This window comes from Macaca nemestrina, chromosome 6 (assembly GCF_043159975.1).
Source record: "Macaca nemestrina isolate mMacNem1 chromosome 6, mMacNem.hap1, whole genome shotgun sequence".
Lineage (NCBI taxonomy): Eukaryota > Metazoa > Chordata > Mammalia > Primates > Cercopithecidae > Macaca > Macaca nemestrina.
This window is the reverse complement of record NC_092130.1, coordinates 170,102,181-170,120,391: the sequence shown is the minus strand read 5'-3', so window position 1 is coordinate 170,120,391 and position 18,211 is coordinate 170,102,181. Positions and strand designations below refer to the sequence as shown.

At 43.8% G+C, this 18,211-nt stretch overlaps 1 protein-coding gene and 1 long non-coding RNA gene across 6 annotated transcripts in view; one reads left to right on the top strand and one right to left on the bottom strand.

Annotated features, from left to right (window-relative positions):
• Nucleotides 1-18,211, bottom strand: part of LOC105489509 (catenin delta 2) — a 936,482-nt gene that overhangs the window by 136,418 nt on the left and 781,853 nt on the right. For all 4 annotated transcript variants that reach the window (XM_011754343.2, XM_011754340.2, XM_011754341.3 and 1 more), the window contains 2 exons: nt 8,006-8,123; nt 1,739-1,924 (listed from right to left, as the gene is read on the bottom strand). In XM_011754343.2, the coding sequence (XP_011752645.1) occupies nt 1,739-1,924; nt 8,006-8,123 (304 nt within the window). The remainder of the gene's footprint in view (nt 1-1,738; nt 1,925-8,005; nt 8,124-18,211) is intronic.
• On the top strand, nt 2,900-17,811 carry LOC139363550 (uncharacterized). 2 transcript variants are annotated; one of them, XR_011624192.1, is made up of 4 exons: nt 2,900-2,977; nt 4,239-4,318; nt 11,772-11,826; nt 17,688-17,811. It is a non-coding gene; the product is annotated as an uncharacterized lncRNA (long non-coding RNA). The 2 variants fall into 2 exon arrangements; XR_011624191.1 differs by lacking the exon at nt 17,688-17,811 and adding an exon at nt 16,810-16,852.

Sequence of the window (18,211 nt, the reverse complement as noted above, 5' to 3'; positions counted from 1 at the left end):
TTCTAGACTAGAATGGCCTAGAAGTCTGATACTTCTCATATGGTTCAAGAGGAACCATGTCTTGAACTAAGGGCATGCACGCAACATATTTTTGTATCATATATTTTATTGAATTATCCCTATGGGGATTTTTAAAAAAAACTTTCTGAGATTTTTCTTACAGGTAAATTTGACATGCAGAATACTATAGTGTCTTTTAAAGGTCAAGAATACCAATGCCAAAGTCAAGGGTCAACATAAATTTCTGGGCTAGAAAAAGCTCTAGAGGCCATCATTAAACCAATGATTATTTGTATCACTTTTATTCTTGTTATAATATTTGGCTACTCTGTCCTGGAATGTCTGTGTTGTAGACTAGATAACCTTTCATTTTCCAAAATCTCTTACGCCTTTCATTGAGGTATAAATTTCTCTGAAAAAAACCATACACTTTTATAAGCATACATGAACTTCGTGCCTTTACGAACATTAGTTTTTAAAGGCCATTTGCAAAGATTACAAATGTAATTTCCATTGTAGAAAATTTATAAATACAGAAGTACAAAAAGAATCGATCATTATCTTCTCCTGGATCTTACTCTGCTTTTTCAAGAAACACACACATTTTGTACATGCAGATAGCATTTTGTATTTGCATAAGAGACATATCATACAAAACTGGCCAGACTATATCTGTATCATCTATACCTATATTTATGTACATACCTGTTTCTATATTGCTTTTTTCCACTTTACTTGTATTGTATATTTTCTCTAATCTCTAAATACTCTTTAAAAACCTGACTTGATATGTAGTAGAGATTCCAGGGGACAAATGATATCCACCATCTTTACATCTGCAAATCTAGAACTCTCTGTAATCTCCTTGATGAGATAAATCAGTTTCCAGGCCCTGAAGTTAACCTCTGTTCCAGTGTTAGCAAAGGTGGGGATGCTTTGTCCTCCCATCGCTCCCTGTCCTGGTGGGGCCTGTGGTGAGGGGTTTGTTCTCTCAGGAGCAGCCCGGGACAGGGGCAGAGGCTGTTCTGATGCATGAGGGTTGTGAGTTGCTGCCTAGCGGTCTTCGTTTTGCTGCAGGGGAACCTACTACCAGTTGCAGCAGGTGAGGGCCATTCTGTTCTCAAGAGGCCTCCAGCTCCGGCTGAATACTGTTCTGAATTCATCTGAATCGTCCCCCATGGCCAAGCTTCTAATGCCATCCTGTGGAAGGGCTGTGAATTCTCTGTTACCCCCATTTCCAATGGGACATGACTGAAAATCCAAACGCTTCAAGACCAGCGATTACATACACGTTAGATCTTTGGTCTCCCTGTCTCTCTCTCTGTTTCCCTTCTTTTACCACATCTCCTATTCCACCCATCCCCGTCACCTGGATGGCGCCAAACCCAGCTCCGACAATGCCCTAAGTAAATGTGTGAATTAACACAGCGCCTGCTCAGAGGTGGAATGTCAGAGCCTGCTAGGGCCTCGGGTGTCTTTTTTCGTTTTTTAGGGCCTTGGGTGTCTTTTTTCGTTTTTTAGGTAATTTCCTATCTTGGCTGAACTGCGAGATGTGGGGGAAGTCATTTCATGTCCCACCGTCTCAGCTATGAAATTCCCACAGGAAAGCTGTGCAGATGCATTAGTGATTTTACCTCCTGATGAAAATGCAGGGCTCATACTCTATATATTGAGGAAATATTAAAGTTGCAATTAGGAAAGGGGATAATTGCATGCAGCTGCAAGCAGCCCGCATCACCTGATCTTGGGATTTCTTTTTCTTCTTCTTCTTGCCCCAGCAACCAGAGCTCTCAGCGTCCTTGCCATTGGCCTCGCCACAGAGTAGCCCGTCCAGCTCGTCCGTGCCCATGTGCTGTCCCTGAGACGTTTCTGCCGCCAGCCGGTACGAGAGGTTCCTTAAAATGCACACACAGTTTTCAACGGTCTGCAGAACCCAAAAAGAAAAGGGGGAAACAGAGGAAGGCATGAATAAAACTAGCACTCAGCACTCCATCCTTCCACCTGGAAAGGCGTCTTTCTCCACGGACACATTTCTCTTTGGAAGTGTTTAGCTGACAGCTGCTAAAAGCTCCCCTGACAGCCACAGTGGAAAACAATCAGAGAAACTTGGAAAGGTCTTAGGACCTTTTCTCCCCCACAAAGAAATGACTTATCAGCAATAGTTACTTCTATAAACATCTGTTATTGTTGAGTGAAATTCACCTGTGAGAAGGGAAGAATATACAACCATGAGAGATCCCAAATATCATCCACTAACACACAGTGCCCCACCTCTGACTCCCCGGCTGGGGATTGGGGATCAGATAATGAGGAGTCAAAGACTTAGAATTTCGGTCAGCTCTGGTGGGGGACACATTCACTGCCCACCAGAGCATTTTCTGAGTGTCAAGGCCACAGGTGCAAACCAGGGTTATCCCAGGAAAGTGAGGGGCTGTGATCATCTGGGGGCATAAATATTTTTAGTCTACATTTTTTTGAGATGCCTGACACTCATGTTTTCTTAGCCAAAAGGTTAAACAGTGGTTAAGGCCACCTGTTGTGGAGCTGCACACCTGTAGAGCCCTAGGTGTCCGATTTAGATGTGGGACTTTGGACAATGCACTGGACATCTCTGGGACACGGTGTACTCCTCTGAAAAATGGTCAAAACGGGACCCACATCTTAGGTTGCTTGTGCATTAGGTGAGCTAAAGTATGTGTGTGGTAGGCAGAATAATGGCCCTCCCACAAGGTCTACATCTTAATCTCTGGAACCTGCGAATATGTTAGGTCACGCGGTTGGGAGGAGGTGGGAGTTGTTAAGCTAATCAGCTGCTTGTCACATGGGGAGGTTATCTGGATTGTTTGGGTGGGCCTGTGTCATCACAAGGGGCCTGTACATTAAAGAGGAAAGCAGGAGAGTCACAGTGATGTGATGTGAGAACGATGTGGCTGGCCATGGCCGGATCTGAAGATGGTGGAAGGCGCCACAAGCCAAGGTATGTGGGCAGGGTCTAGATACTGGAATAGGGAAGGAAATAAATTCTCCCCAAGAACCTCAAGAAGGAACGCAGACCTTACCACATTTTAAGTTCTTCCCAGTGAGACCCATTTCAGACCCCTGGTCTCTAGAGCTATAAGATCATAAACCTGCATTGGGTTCAGCCACCAAGTTTGTGGTCATTGGTTACAACAGCAGCAGGAAAGTAACACAGCACGCAAGTACTGGGAAGAAAGCAGGGGCACAGCAAATGCTCTTCAAAGGTTTGTATCATTAACAATGGCAGGAGACAGCACAGTGCAGAGGTCCAGAGCATGTGATCTAGGGCTGCCGGCTTGGCTTATGATCCTGGGCCCACCATTTCACAAGCTGTGGGGCCTTGGGCAAAGTGCTTAATCTTTCTGTGCTTCTATTTTCTTATTTGTAAATAGAGTGTCATATTAACAGTATCATGTACAGGCCGGGCGCAGTGGCTCACGCCTGTAATCCCAGCACTTTGGGAGGCTGAGGTGGGCGGATCACGAGGTCAGGAGATTGAGACCATCCTGGCTCACAAGGTGAAACCCTGTCTCTGCTAAAAATACAAAAATTAGCCAGGTGTGGTGGCGGGTGCCGGTAGTCCCAGCTACTCGGGAGGCTGAGGCAAAAGAATGGTGTGAACCCAGGAGGCGGAGCTTGCAGTGAGCCGAGATTGTGCCACTGCACTCCGGCCTGGGTGACAGAGTGAGACTCCTTCTTGAGAAAAACAACAACAACAACAACAAAAACAGTATCATGTACAGGGCAACAGTGAGGGTTAATAAGTTCATAGATACAGCTTTTTGAATAGTGTCTGCTCAAAAGTATTTGCTAAAATACCAGCTGTAATAACTTGTGATTGCTGAGAAGAGGGGTGAGCAAACTGCCGCCCAGGGGTCCGATGCAGCCCACAGCTGGTTGTGCATGACAGGTTGTTTTCCTGGAGGACACCCAGGCCCATTTGTTTATGAATGATCTGTAGCTGCTTTCATGGTACAATGCAGAATTACATGGCTGTGACTGAGACAGTATGGCCCACAACACCAAGAATATTTATTCTCTGACCTTTTGCAGAAAACATTTGCTGGTTAAGACAAAGCTGACCTTTTGACTCCAGGAACCATGGAAAGAGGGGAAAAATATCCAATTTTTAAAAGTGGCAAAATTATCACGGGAAAAAAAAATAAACTGAGCCAAGTTTTATTTGAAGAATCTTACCAAGTTGGCTATCATTTTTTCAGGCACCTGCTACGTAACAGCCAGCCGCGAAGGCACATAATACAATTCCATTGTACAGGTGAAGGCGAGGACAGCTAAAGCTGTGAGTACCTCCCACCAGACTGAGCTGCTTCTCTGCAGTCCTGGGGTGGGACTGGAATGGGCCGGGGCTGCTGGGATCGCAGTCCTGCACAGCTTCCCTCCACTGGCTGGAATCTGGTGAAAGGTAGCGGGTGTCCTGTACTTATTACCGAGGGCGTGAAAATCTATGAGGAAAACCAGTTTTCAGAAAACATCTCTGGAGCCTCTGTCATTCCAGACCTTTCTTGTCAGCTTTTCAAGGTGTCATGGGCTGCTAATCCCACACGCTCTGAGTCAACCTGATTTTCTATTCCAAGCATCCTCTCAGCATCAAAACGTGGACTGGCATGAAAGCAGGTAAACTCAGGGCAATGCATGAAAGAGAGAAACGACTCTCATTGAAAGGAAAATGTTATGGCATAAGTCAGAATGATTTTTAAAACAGCTCAAACTGATTTTTCTTACATCAAAGACTTGGGAGAATAAACTTCTTTCTCATCCCACTGTTCGTCTTCCCCGGAGGCATCGCTGTTCCTCTGTTTAACAAATGACTACTGGGGAATAAATCTGCAGTTGTGAAAAATGCTTTATAATCGAGCTGCAGCTGGGGAGATGATTTGGGAAGAAGCTAGGAGGAGAGAAAGTAGGGATGGGGGTGGGTGGGGAGGGAGGAATGGGGGAAGGAAGGTCACAGGGACCACATTTATCTTTCATTTAAGCCTCCTGGGGTTTTGCAGTCTGGGTTGGTTTGGGAGTTACTTAATTCAAGAGCTTTTCTCTAAGGAGATGAGAAGAAAGAGAAGACAAAAGACTTGGGAGCCTAGCAGGAGGGTGGCAGCCAGTAGCTTTGCTTGGGACATCCATTGCTGTCAGCAGCGCTTTCAGCAGTTGTTTTTGGTTACCAGGGTCATTTTGGTTCCTTATTTTCTCTTGGAAAGGGTTAATTTGGAAGTTGTAGAGTGCTCTACCATATGTCATCCTGTCAACACACTGGACCAGTTATAGGACCAGAGCCACAAGCTTGTAGGGAATCCAGGCTCTTTTATGTTTTAACTTCTCGGGCCTTAAAAAGATGTACTCATTCGGCCCCCTCACCCTCAAGTTGTTATTGTGAAAGCTCAAAAGCGGCCAAGCAGAGGGCTGAGTGGAAAATGATGGTACCATAATAATACGTTAAAACTCAACAGCACAATCCAGCCAAAGAATCGCCTACTGAGTAGCTGATCACATCTGACCCTTTGGACAGCCTTGGCATTCAGCTATGAGTATGCTCCTTGTCACAGAGTTGAGGTCACTTGGATATGGTGCTCCAGCCAGTGGGAGGTGGAGATGGCACAGTCCACTGGCACTGTCTTGATGCCAGCTCAGGGCTCTTCTTACTCCACCAGGTATATCTGGGTTTTCTGACTCCGGCCCTGAATACTCCCAATTATTTCAACTTCCTCTTTGGGGGAAAATGTGGACATTAGAAAAGATGACGTACAAGGTCTCCCAGTGTTTTACGAATCTGGTCATCTGACAGAAAGAAGATGTTTGTGCCATGTTGGTTCTTGAACCACGGCTTCTGAAGGATGCCTTAACCTTTGGTGCTGGTGACCGCACTTAACCGAAGCATGAGGCTATTGACTCTTATTTTCAGCTGCACGGTCCAGCTAGTATCAAAGCTCTTTTCGTAGCCATCACAGTAAAAGGTATAGTCTCCCAGTGACTCACTCTTTCACCACTCTGAATATGACGATGCTGAGCATTGCCGCTTCAGTGATTTACTTTCAGGAGCCCCTTGAAAATGCACGTGTCTGTTATGCTAACAAGCATTTCTAAACATTCAAGACATCTTGACTGGACATTTGTTTAGGAATTTAATTTTCCTGTCGATGATACTAAATGGTCTAAATTGGTCATGTAAGGGCTCTGTGAAAGGGGAATGCTTACTCTTTGTTACATTATGTTCATCTCTGAAACTAAAAACACACAGTCAGGGAATGGATGTGAACCCAGCTGAGCAGAAGTTAAAAGATGAGAAGCGGTGCTCATGATGGGGGTGAACTAGTACTCAAATGGCTGACGTCCCAGAGGCACCTTGCATTCAGATCTTCGGGGAGTACGGCTCAGGCATCAGTGATTTTCTAAATTTCTTGGTAACTCTAATGTGTAGTCAGGGTTGGGAAGTGCTTTGCTAACTTATAGACACAACCAATTAATGACTACATGGATAGAAACAGGTTTATCTGCTCTTTATCTAACTTTGTAACTAAATTACATTATACCAGATTCCCAATTAGAGAGTCATATTAAAGCTCTATCTACCATGGCAGGTTCTTATTCTAAGATGTACATCAAATTACCTGATGAACTTTTAAAGGTACAAAAATTTGTGACCAGAGTTAGACAGTTGGGTTCAGAGGACTGCAATAGGGTCTGGGCAGATGTATTTACATGAACACTTCAAAGGCAATTCTAATAAAGAATCAGAATGAGAACCATAGGATTAAGGCCACGGTTCATAACCAGGGCCAATTTTGCTCCCTGCAGGGCATGTGGCAATGTCTGGAGACATTGTTGTTTGTTACTGGGGTGGGGATGGGGGCTGCTACTGGTATCCAGTGGGCAGAAGCCCGGGAGGCTGCTACGCACCCTGCAGTGCACAAGATAGTCCCATGACAAAGAATAATTCACCCCAAAATGTCAATAAGGGTGGCTCTTGAGAAATCCTTATTAAGAAATCACATTTATTACCTGCATTACTTTATGACTATTGGTAAAGTTTGTGTTTATAACAGCATATTATGAAATTACAAACTTATATGAATGAATCAAACTTATTGAAGACTAAATAAAATAGCTCAAACACTGGAGAAGCCCATCCAATTCTATTCTGGCTTGTGAACTATAACACTGAATAGACTTCAGTGACTTACTTTGTTGGGAAGCCACATTTATTTAGCACTGTGACATTTATTTAGACCTTGCAGGCCTTTTAAAATGGTACTTAATATAATCAACAGTTGTTAAAAAGTAAGTTTACAAGAATATGGGATTATTCAAATCCCAAGGTTGGGCGCGGTGGCTCACGCCTGTAATCCCAGCACTTAGGGAGGCTGAGGTGGGTGGATCACTTGAGGTCAGGCGTTTGAGACCAGCCTGGCCAATGTGGTAAAACCCCATCTCTACTAAAAATAAAAAAAATAGCCAGGCATGGTGGCGCATGCCTGTAATCTTAGCTACTCAGGAGGCTGAGGCAGGAGAATCACTTGATCCCAGGAGGTGGAGGTTGCAGTGAGCCTTGATTGCACCACTGCGCTCTTGGGTGACAGAGCTTGGGTGACAGAGCGAGACTGTTGCAAAAAATAAAAAAAAAAAAAGCAGGCAGTTTTAACATCTTGTCTTTTCTTTTGAAAGTGGATTACATTAAATAAAAACTAGAAGCTTGTGGTATTCAAGTTTACACACTCATCTGGAATACCTGTGGTTTGAGTAACTTAGAACAATCTGCATATTTACTCATGGCTAATCAGAAGTCAGGTATCTAGTTCCATGCTAGAATTAGAAGCCCAGTCTAAAAAGTGTTGGATTCTTATAAGGAAACCAGGAGAGAGTTCAGAAGGAAAGTCTGAATTACTGCATCGGCTCTCCGGGGTTGTTAGCTATTGTTGAGTCCCGTGGGAGTCTTTATTCTCGAACATGCTTAATCTATGCAAACACAACCAACCTTGCTATCGATTTCACTGCTCCCCAGCGCAGACTGGATCACATACAGCAAGGCATCTGTAAGCCCATCACACTCTCTCATCCTTCTGCGGGCCTCCTCTCCGGCCGAACTAACATTCCTGCAAAGCAAAAGGACACGTCAGCAGTCTTTACGGCTGTCACCAAAAGAATGTCTTTCCATGCCCATCTGCTCTCATAGTTTGAAAGGAAATGCTTTTTTCCCCACTTTTTCCGAATGCTTATCAAGAATATATCTTTAATGAATAGGGATGGCTTCCACAAAACACATCCCAGAGTTGGGTAAGTCACAGATGTCTGTAATGCCACTCCTGGAATAGACAATGAAGAATTCCTAATATGGGATCTGTGAGTCTCATGACCACGGAGGGTGGGGGACTTTCAGAAAGTCTTCTAGGTTTACTTCATGTACAATCAGAAGCTTTTGGATTCCAAGGATTCTTCTTTGAGAGGTCTGAAACACTTTCAAAGACAGAGCTTGTAACTTCTGAAATATTTTAGACATCTAAATTTGTCTGCCGCAAAGATACCTACCTTGGCCCAGCCAGAAGTAGACTTCTAGGAATTTATTCTAAGGACATAGTTAGAGGTTTCTGTGACAGTTTAGTCACTGGGATGTGCATGATACCTCTTATGGGAAGGAGCGGCTCCAAGCTCTTTTCTGTGCTAGCACATGCTGAGCTAATGGCAACAGACGGGGCCTACTGTAATGAAATGTGCGGCTACGAAGCAGAGAGATCTTCTACTCCTACAAGAGACAGAGATAATCCGAAGGAAAATCTTGGGGTGCTTTTAGTTATTCTACCACCTGAGAGTATGTTGTTCTTCTCCTACCCACGGTTAGCGTATGGTTCCAGTAGAGAATTTCTGCAATGACTTACTACAGGCAACACAACCTGTAAAAGGGAGGCTGGAGGAGGTGAGTTAGTGGGTGGTACGAAGGGATTGAAAGAATTTAAGGACCTTGGGGACAGTGGTAGAAAAAGAAGGATGATTCTCAAACTTTGGGAGCATCAGAATCCTCCGCAGGGTGCGTGCAGTACAGACTGCTGGCTCCATGCTGGAGTCTCTGACTCAGAATGTCCGGGTTAGAGTCAGATAAGCTGCATATACTGATGCTGATGTTGAGAACTCAGACCCCAGTTCTCTACAGAGGGTCTGGCTGGGAGGAGGGTCGTGTTCTTTACTGACTGCTGGGGCAGCCATGAGGCAGATCCCAAGGATCCGGAAGCCTGGACGGAGTCTGGAGAAGTCGAAGAAGTTGAATGAAATGAATCTCCAGCCCACTATAATTGACTCAGGTAGTCTCATTTCATATTCACAACATCTTTTGCTGTTGTAGTAAATTCTATTTTACAGATGATAAAACCAAGCCTCAGAGGTTGTCCAAGGCCATGCAGTAAGTGTGTCTCTGCTTCAGATGGCCAGGATACTGGAGCTCAAACCCAGAGAAGACCAAGGACGGAGATTTTGAGGAATCAATCTATTTGCAATTAGCCTCCCCCTTCACACTCTCTTGGCACTTTGAACCTCCTTTACTGATCACCATTGATTTTGTATTGGAATTATTTGGCTGTGACCTCATTACTGCACTGGGACTTTCTGGAGGATAGAAGGCATGTCAGTCCTATGTCTCTACCTAGCATTCGGCTGAGGAGGAGCTGGAACAAAACCTGTGAAGATGGGAAAGAAAGGGCTTCAGGCCTGATGTCAAATATGAATGCAGAATATGGTTTTTTTTTTTGATACCTAAAAAGTTCCACAGACGTATTAAGACAGGCTCTATCAGCGGCACTTCTGTGTAACACCGGGAAAGGTTATACAATTCAAATTAGTATTTTTGGCATTTGCTGATCTTCAAATATAAACAAAATTTCTCAGCTTCTTAGATAATATAACTAGGCAAATATTGCCAGCATTTTTATGTAAAATTTTATAAATTCCATCCTGTGATGGCCAACTTTTGTTTCTGACACAATCCGTGGTGCATGCCAGAGAGGAACCAACTTTCTGCTAGGGAAAAGGTGGTGAGAGGCATTTGGATATTATTTTAAACTAAAAGAATGGCCCTTTTAAAGGAGCATTTTAGCTCATTCCTTCTTGAAATGATTTTCACCAGGTTGAGCTGTGAAGCTGTTAAAATAATAAGTTTGTCAAAGATTCTGAATCAGACCTCTTTGGCCAGAAGAATGTTGTGTGGCAATGTGTGATTATGTTTGGCTCTTTAGTGTAGCGAGTTATTATTTCCAAATAGAATTAATGAAATTCAGGCTGGCAAACAACTTAGGGTAGCGTGTATACACCCTGATCTGAAAAAACCCTCTGTAGCTCTTCTTTGACTAATGTGCTCGGTCTTTCCTTCGAGTATCCTTTCTTTGGAGGCAGGTTGCTTCCTGATTCACCAATAAACTTTTTAATGATCAGTCCTAATTTCACTGGTAATCATTAAATGTATGGGACCAACCAACAGGAAATAATCAAAATGAACAACTTAACATCTGAAGCTGTCAATACTAATCTTAGCATTTTCCTTTATTCTACTTTCTATTCCATTCTAGTCCAGTCTCCTCCAAAATTTAAAAAGTTATTAATTGGCTACTATATTACAATGTGTAAGATATTGAAAAATGAGACAGATTAATAACTTAAGGTCTCAGCAGAGAAGGGGAGTAACTGAGATACACTCATACCCACACAGCACCTAAGATATAGACTTCAAGAGAGGGTTATCATACTGTCTGCAGGCATGATGAGGCTCAGTATACATTTTTATATGAACTGTCTCTTTTCAATGGGTAATGGTTTCCTACAGGTCTTTGGGCTTGGGTTTCCACTTTTAATCAACTATACCTCAGTGTGTGAAACATATCTTAAGAGAATCTTTGATTTTCACATTGGTGGTAAGGAGGGTTTCCTGTTCCTCCCTCTTCCCCACAAACACAAGTTCTACTCTTTCAACCACAAATTTCAGTTTTTTATTGTTGTTGGTTAAGACTTTTGATCAACGTGTTAAGGTAAAGTCATGTCAGCTTATGACTGAAACATAATTGTGTTAACCATACATGATAAAGCTGTAAGCATCACGACTTGAACACAGCTCAAATTTTTGTCTCTACACCTTTATAGTGAAACTTAACAAGATGTTTCACTGTTTAAAAATAAACACCCTGATAACCTTCTGTGATGCTCACTACATGGTTAATAGTAATCATGGTCCTTAGTGTTTGACAATTAATCAATGTCCAAGCTAGAAAGTTCCTCCCTCCCATTATACTTAAACCATCTTCTGCCCATCATGAGGAAGGTGATTTCTATGTCTGGTTAGAAATGGGTATGGAAAAATTCTGTGCATAAACATAGCATTAAAACAAATACCTGTAGATTATTTGTTAGAAGCACAAAAATGTGCATAATATCTCGTCCTTATTAGTAATCTTTACAATCGTGACTGAATTGTCAGTTGCTATGTCATTGGGAAGTTCCTGCTAAAAGTGGATTCTATAATCTTTTTGCTTAATAGATAAAAAGTGAAACAATTCATTTTTATGTCTTCCAATTAAAAGACCAATCTTTTTTAAATTTAAATGCAACTAAACTGCTTCCTTTCCCCTGTCTTCTGTGCTGCTTGACATCTCATTTCTTTGCATCTCCATCACTCAGTGCTCTCCTAGGACCCAATGTGGAACTCAGACTATATGTTCACCTGTATGACTGTGGCATTTTGCATGAAAGATGTGTCTCTGTTTCAGATGGCCAGGATACTGAAGATCAAACCACAGAGAAAACCAAGGAATGAGATATTGGGTAATTAATGTATTTGTAATTAGCCTCTCCCTTCACACACTCTTAGCTCTTTGAACCTCCTTTACTGATATCATTGATTTTGTATTGGTATTATTTAGGCTGTGACCTAATTAATGCACTGGGAGTTTCTGGAGAGTAGAAAGCATGTCATTCTTATGTTTATACCTAGCATTTAGCTGAGTGTGTGACACATAGTTGGTTATTATTCAGAATTCAGCCCTTCCATCGGATTGGAATTCAGGAAAGCAGGGGCATGTTTACTCTGTGACTGACTGTGCTTCGTGCTTACAGAATAAATATCATATGTTTGTTCCGCCATTTGAATACTGGCTTCTTAAACTGTACCTGTGTTACAAGCCCCATCCTGAGTTATTCGAGGCAGTTTCAATTTGCAAAAAAAGAAAATGCAATTGAAGATAGCATACAGCATTGAGAGTAAAATTAGCACAAGATATAAACTTTCTTATGATTGTTCATAATATTGATTGAGTGCTGAAGAGAACAGCACAATTTTGTGGCCTGGAGACAGTCAGATATTTCCCAGTTTCTCACCCGTCTACAACCTCAGGCTTGGAGGAAGAGCTTTCACGGCCTGGCTCAAGGCTAGGTTGTCTTCCTATGTCCGTTTCCTCCTCTCCTCTCTCCCTCACCTTCTCCTTGGCCTTCAGGATCTGGACTCCACTGGAGTTGTCTCATACCAAGCCAATTCACATGTCTTTGAGCCCTGGGTCCAGCCCTGCTATAATCAACATCCATCAGGTGGCCCAACCCTTCACATCCCTGGGCAAGCACTCCCTGAGTTCCTTCATCCCATCTTCCAATTCATAACCAGCAGAGCCCAGATGCTGGGTCTCTGCAGGATCTGGCCTGGGTTCCTGAGACCATACACCAGTTTGAGGAGTGGGGTAGGCTGTCTGGAGCATGCTAGAGAATAGAGCTGAGTTTAAGTGATACAGAGAGTCCCAAGGCAAAGTCGAAATATGAAGCCACGTACTTAGTACAGCCTCAGTGCAACCCAGCAAGGCAGGCCGGGGAGGCAGAAGACACCAGAGATGATGGCATGGACCAGAGACCAGACCCGACCCCGGGGATATCTGGGAGCAGAGCTGAGAGCCTCTGGACACTTGGCCAAGGATACGGAGAGGCTGTCTGGGGTTCCCAGGCCCATTGATCCCTCCCCTTGGAATGTTCTTCCTTCCACCTTGAAGCCATTGACTCTGACATTTGCAGTTGCCAGGGCTCAATCCAAGCACAGCCTTTTCTACCTTCTAAGCCTTGCCTCAGCCCTGCTACTCCTTCCTTCATAGCTCCAGGCACAAGCTTCTCTTAGAGCACCTGTAACACGCAATGTTTGAGTTTGGTCCCACAAGGTGTTAGGAGGTAGGGGAGCATCATTTTATTTGGTTGTTTGTGCTCCCCACCATGCAGCACACAGTAGGAACTCACTGGATATTGACTGGATGAAAGAGTATATGGTTCTTTTCAGTACTCTTTCTAGACCAGTGGTTCCTAACTAGGGTGACTGTGCCACCAGGGAATATTTTTGGTTGTCACCGCTGGGTGAGTGTTGGGGGCATTACAGGCATCTCATGGGTAGAGGTGGCCAGGGCTGCTGCTAACCATCCCACAATGCTCAGGACTGCCCCCGCCACAAAGCACACCAATTGTTTCGAGGCTGAGAGGCCTGCTCTGGATAGCTGGGCTCCATGAGGATCTAATCTGCACATGTGCTTCCCTAGCACCTAACCTGTGCTCAGCCTGTGGCTTCTCAAACCTATGCTCTTCTGCTGCATCAGAATCAGCTTTGGAACTGGATTAAAATACAAAGGCGCAGGCCCTTCCCCTACACTTCCATTAGCCCAGTTCTCAGTGTGTTCCACTGGTCTCCAGGTGATGAGAACACACTCCACAGGTGAGAACCATGACCTTAGCCCATGGTAGGAAATTCAACGTAGAAAGGTAAAGTACTTCTTGAATGGCCATGAAGCCACGTGGTTGTCTGCTGTGTGCTATGTGATGTATAGACTCTGAACAACACGCCCCAGGCTCTTCCTAACAGGATGGGACCATGGCCCTTACACCTACCAGTGATGGTCTTTGGACCAATGGCCTTCAGCTTCTAACAGTCAACCAGCAAATGATGGGAAATAACACTAAACTTGTGAGGGGGAATCTCACAAGTAGAATATAAATATGGAGCGTCTTAATTTTTTGACCATGTAATGACCTACTCAAAAATGGATGGAATTTTTTTAACTCATGACAATCTTATAATTCAACAGCACAGCCACCCCCACTAACAAGATCTCCAGAACGTCCAGCCTCTCCTGCCTGCTCTCTCTTGCTTAGTTAGGCAGAGATTGAACAGACCTAATAGCCACCCCTTCAAAGAGCCATATTATTAGCAGCCAGATCGATTCTCAAGTATTAATTACACGTAAAGATGCAAAAAATTGGCTCTTTGGAGTTTGATGCCTATACTTAGCTCCCTTCTATGGAGAACATCCTGACATCCTCGATGGCTTGAATTTATCATAACTTACCTGATCTGAGTAAGTGTGAGAATGAGAAATTATGCCAATCATGCTTTTCTTGATTCCACAAAGTGCACTCGCTTTTGCTTTAAAAACATTAAATTTTAAAGAGATCTTCTATCCGTGAACACCTAAATCAGGAGTTAAAAACTCTCTGTAAAGGATCAGAGAATAAATATTTTAGGCTTTGAGGGCCACACAGGGTTTCTGCCACTTTTTCTTTTCTCCTTCTCTTCCTCTTTCTTTCAACAACCTTTTAAAAACTGTAAAACCTATTCTTACTTGAAGCCATATAGAAACGGGTCTCTGGCATGATCAACCCCTGACCTAGATTCTCATCTGAAGCTCAGACATAGGATCCGGGAGGGTGTCTGTGAACTCCTGATATTTTGTTCCAAGTTTTATAAATTTTTATATGAACATTATGCATGTTTTTTATTTGTTTGTTTTCTGTGCTAGAGGTACAGAACTGGCAGCATATTCTGAGGCTGGGATCCTAAACTGTCTAAAAACATCTCACCAAAATAAGTGGTCTGAGCAGCCCCTGCTTGGAGCAGCAGGCTGCTCTCCTAAATCTACAGTCTGGGTTTCAGAAATCCAATGTATTTGCCTCCTCAGGGAAACAGCAGCTCTGCCTCGTGTCCTCCCACAAGGCCTTGGGAGACTTTGTCTGTGGTTTCCAAAATTATTGTCCAAAAAGCCCATCCTTTTCCTCCGTGCGGGAAGATTGTCCTCTTCGTTGAGTGCCCAGGGGCGGGGAACGAAGGGGTGTCATTGCCCAGTCACTGGGTCTGCTGACTCCACCTGGCCTTTAATGCAGTGACAGTAATCCAGCCAGAGCCTCTCTCTCTAGGTGCAGAGGGTGCAGGGCTGGGGGCAGCATGAGACCCTCCAAGTCTGTCCATCCCCTTCATTCTTCCCACAAAATCTGCGAGGGCTCATCCCTTTGATTTGTAGCTCCTTTGCAAAAAGGGAGTGGCTGGCTTTCTCACTATTCAAAATGTTCACAAAGGTGGCTTCTCCTGCACCTGGTGCAGTACACATGGCTGCGCTACTTAGCTGTGAAGGCGCTTTGTTCGTTTTGGCCTCCTCATCCGGGAGGTGCTGCTGGGAATGGTGTGGACATCACAGGGGATCTGCAGTGACACAGGGCAGCTGCTCAGGGTCGGGCTGGTTTCTTCTCAGTAAATGTTGGCTGAGCAGCTAGCTGCTCCACCAGAGACCTTCCAGCCCAGAGGGGAGAAACATACCAGGCGGGTTACCAGCACCCCACAGGAAATGTGTCTTCCACAAACGTGCGAGAGGAAAGAACAGAAGGTTTCACAGCAGCGTTGGCAATTTTAGTCATTTATTTCTTAAAAATCTAAAACTAATGTAAAAATATTAACAGAGTGGGGGAAATGTAGAACTGAAAGTGATGTCCACACTCTTTGCTTTCCCTTAAGGTAATCACTGTGACCATTTGGTATTTATCATTCAAGATAATTTTCCACTTGTATTAATAAACCGTGTAGATAACATTCTGTTTTTTACCGTAACAATTCCTCAGGCAACTGGCTTTTATGTCTCCAAAGTTTATCACTGTCTCTGTTCATGATGGTAGCTACAATCATTGAATGACTTTTGGTATCTCATGGTATAAATAGATCGGCCGGACACGGTGGCTCATGCCTGTAATCCCAGCACTTTGGGAGGCTGAGGCGAGTGGATCACCTGAGGTTGGGAGTTCGAGACCGGCCTGACCAACATGGAGAAACCCTGTCTCTACTAAAAATACAAAATTATCTGGGCATTGTGGTGCATGCCTGTAATCCCAGCTACTCAGGAGGCTGAGGCAGGAGAATCGCTTGAACCCAGGAGGTGGAGGTTGTGGCGAGCTGAGATCGCGTCATTGCACTCCAGCCTGGGCAACAAGAGTGAAACTCTGTCTCAAAAACAACAACAAAAAATAGATCACAATTCATAATTTTTCAAATTAATACTCTGTTAATGAATATCCAGATTATTTCTAATTTTTTACTCTATTATGTAATGTTTGGTTCAATTTTGGAGGAGATATGGGCTTTAGAGGAATCATTCTAGGAAGATAAAATAGCAGAGATAAATAATTTCAAATCTACAAAGCAGTCAACCTTGACTGGATGCCTGCTTTCTTCCATACGCAATGATAAGTCCTGGGATAAACTGATGAGAGTATCTGACTTTTGACCTTTAGAAGGTCACAGTCTAGCAAGGTAAACAGACATATTTGACGTGAGTAATCATGATATCATCAGCATGTAACTAGCAGTGTGAAGAATTTGGCAACCAATCTTTGGAAGTGACATCTGGATATACAACAGAAAACAAACATAGGCTGAAATGGATGAAAATTTTACTCTTCATCTATTTTAGTAAAATATTTCCTTAAGTTGTAATTCTGTAAATTTATTTTCCTTCACGCTTATAGCAGCAAGTCATGGGTTGTAACTTAAAAAATAAGGACACGGAACATAATCAACACGTTTCCAGCAAAAAAGCAGCTCATGCAACGTAAATGGAAAGTATTAAAAATGCATACTTTTAAATGCGAAGGGCAAGGCATAAAGTTCAGGCATAGGCTTGGGTAAGTTCCAGGTGAACAGCCTGTGCAAATACCATCCATGCACATCCATGCAGGGGTGGGGTCTGCAGGCTCCAACCAAGGACAGGACCCGGCAGGGAGCCATGGCATTCTGTGGCAAATGTTAATTTGGGCACATAATTTTCCATTTTTACTAAGCCTGGCATCCTCAGCCAGTGCAACATGTCTACTAAGACGGTGGCTGGCTCATGGTGGACGAAGGGCAAATCTTGTTAATGCCCTTTTACTCAACCACATTCCCTGTGCTAAGTCCTCCCTGAGATCTGGCCACAGGACAGCCCAGGTTGATTGCTACAAATCCTGGGCCATCCCTCACCAGAGGTTCCACTCTTGCCTCTTGTAATTCCGCGGCAGGTGGAAATGCAGTTCTGTTCTTGTAGTTCTCTGCAGGTGGAAATGTACAACGTTTGCATGATACTCAAAAGTGGACTGAAGCAGGGCTTCTTCCCCCACCAGCTTACAAGAGGCATTTCCAGTGTTATCTTTTTCTGACATCTGACCCAGAGGGCAAAGCTGAGGCTGACATTGGATAAGCTCTGGCCTGGAAACCCAATGGCGTTTGCTGGGCTGGGTTTCCAAGCTGCTCTGGAGCAATGACTCTATTTTATTTTCAATTCCCCCTTTTAGAATGTCTATAATTGTTATCCTATGTCGTCCCACCACTGCATGTTGGGAGCAGAAATGTTGCTTCTTTATTTTCACAGGTTCACAGACGGAGAGAAGTTCTTCCCCAGGAGCTGTACTTAACAGATTACTCATCCAGTTCTGATTTGGATGATTCAGATTTTGGACTTTTGAGCTGAAGAGATTTAAGACTTTGAGTTGATGCTGTAATGGGATGAAACCTTTGGGGACTCTGGGATGGAATGAAAGTATGTGGGATGAATGTGACTCTTTGGAGGCCAGAGGGTGGACTATGGTAGGCCGGAGAACAGCCCCTCCAAGATGTCTATAACTTAATCCTTGGAATCTGTGAACAGGTTACTTTATATGGGGGGGGAAGACGTTGCAGATGGAATTAAGGTTACAAAGTTTAAAATAGGGAGACTTTCCCTATTTTGTCCCCGGGAAATCTCCCTATTTTATTCTCTGCTTTCCCTGGCTGGGGTCAGAGAGGTGCAGCAGAAGGGATGACAGAGATCCCAAGAGGAAAGGTTCAGCTCCCAGCTGCTGGCTTCGACATATGGGGTAGCCACAGGCAAAGGGGAGAGAGAGACCACTAGGAGGG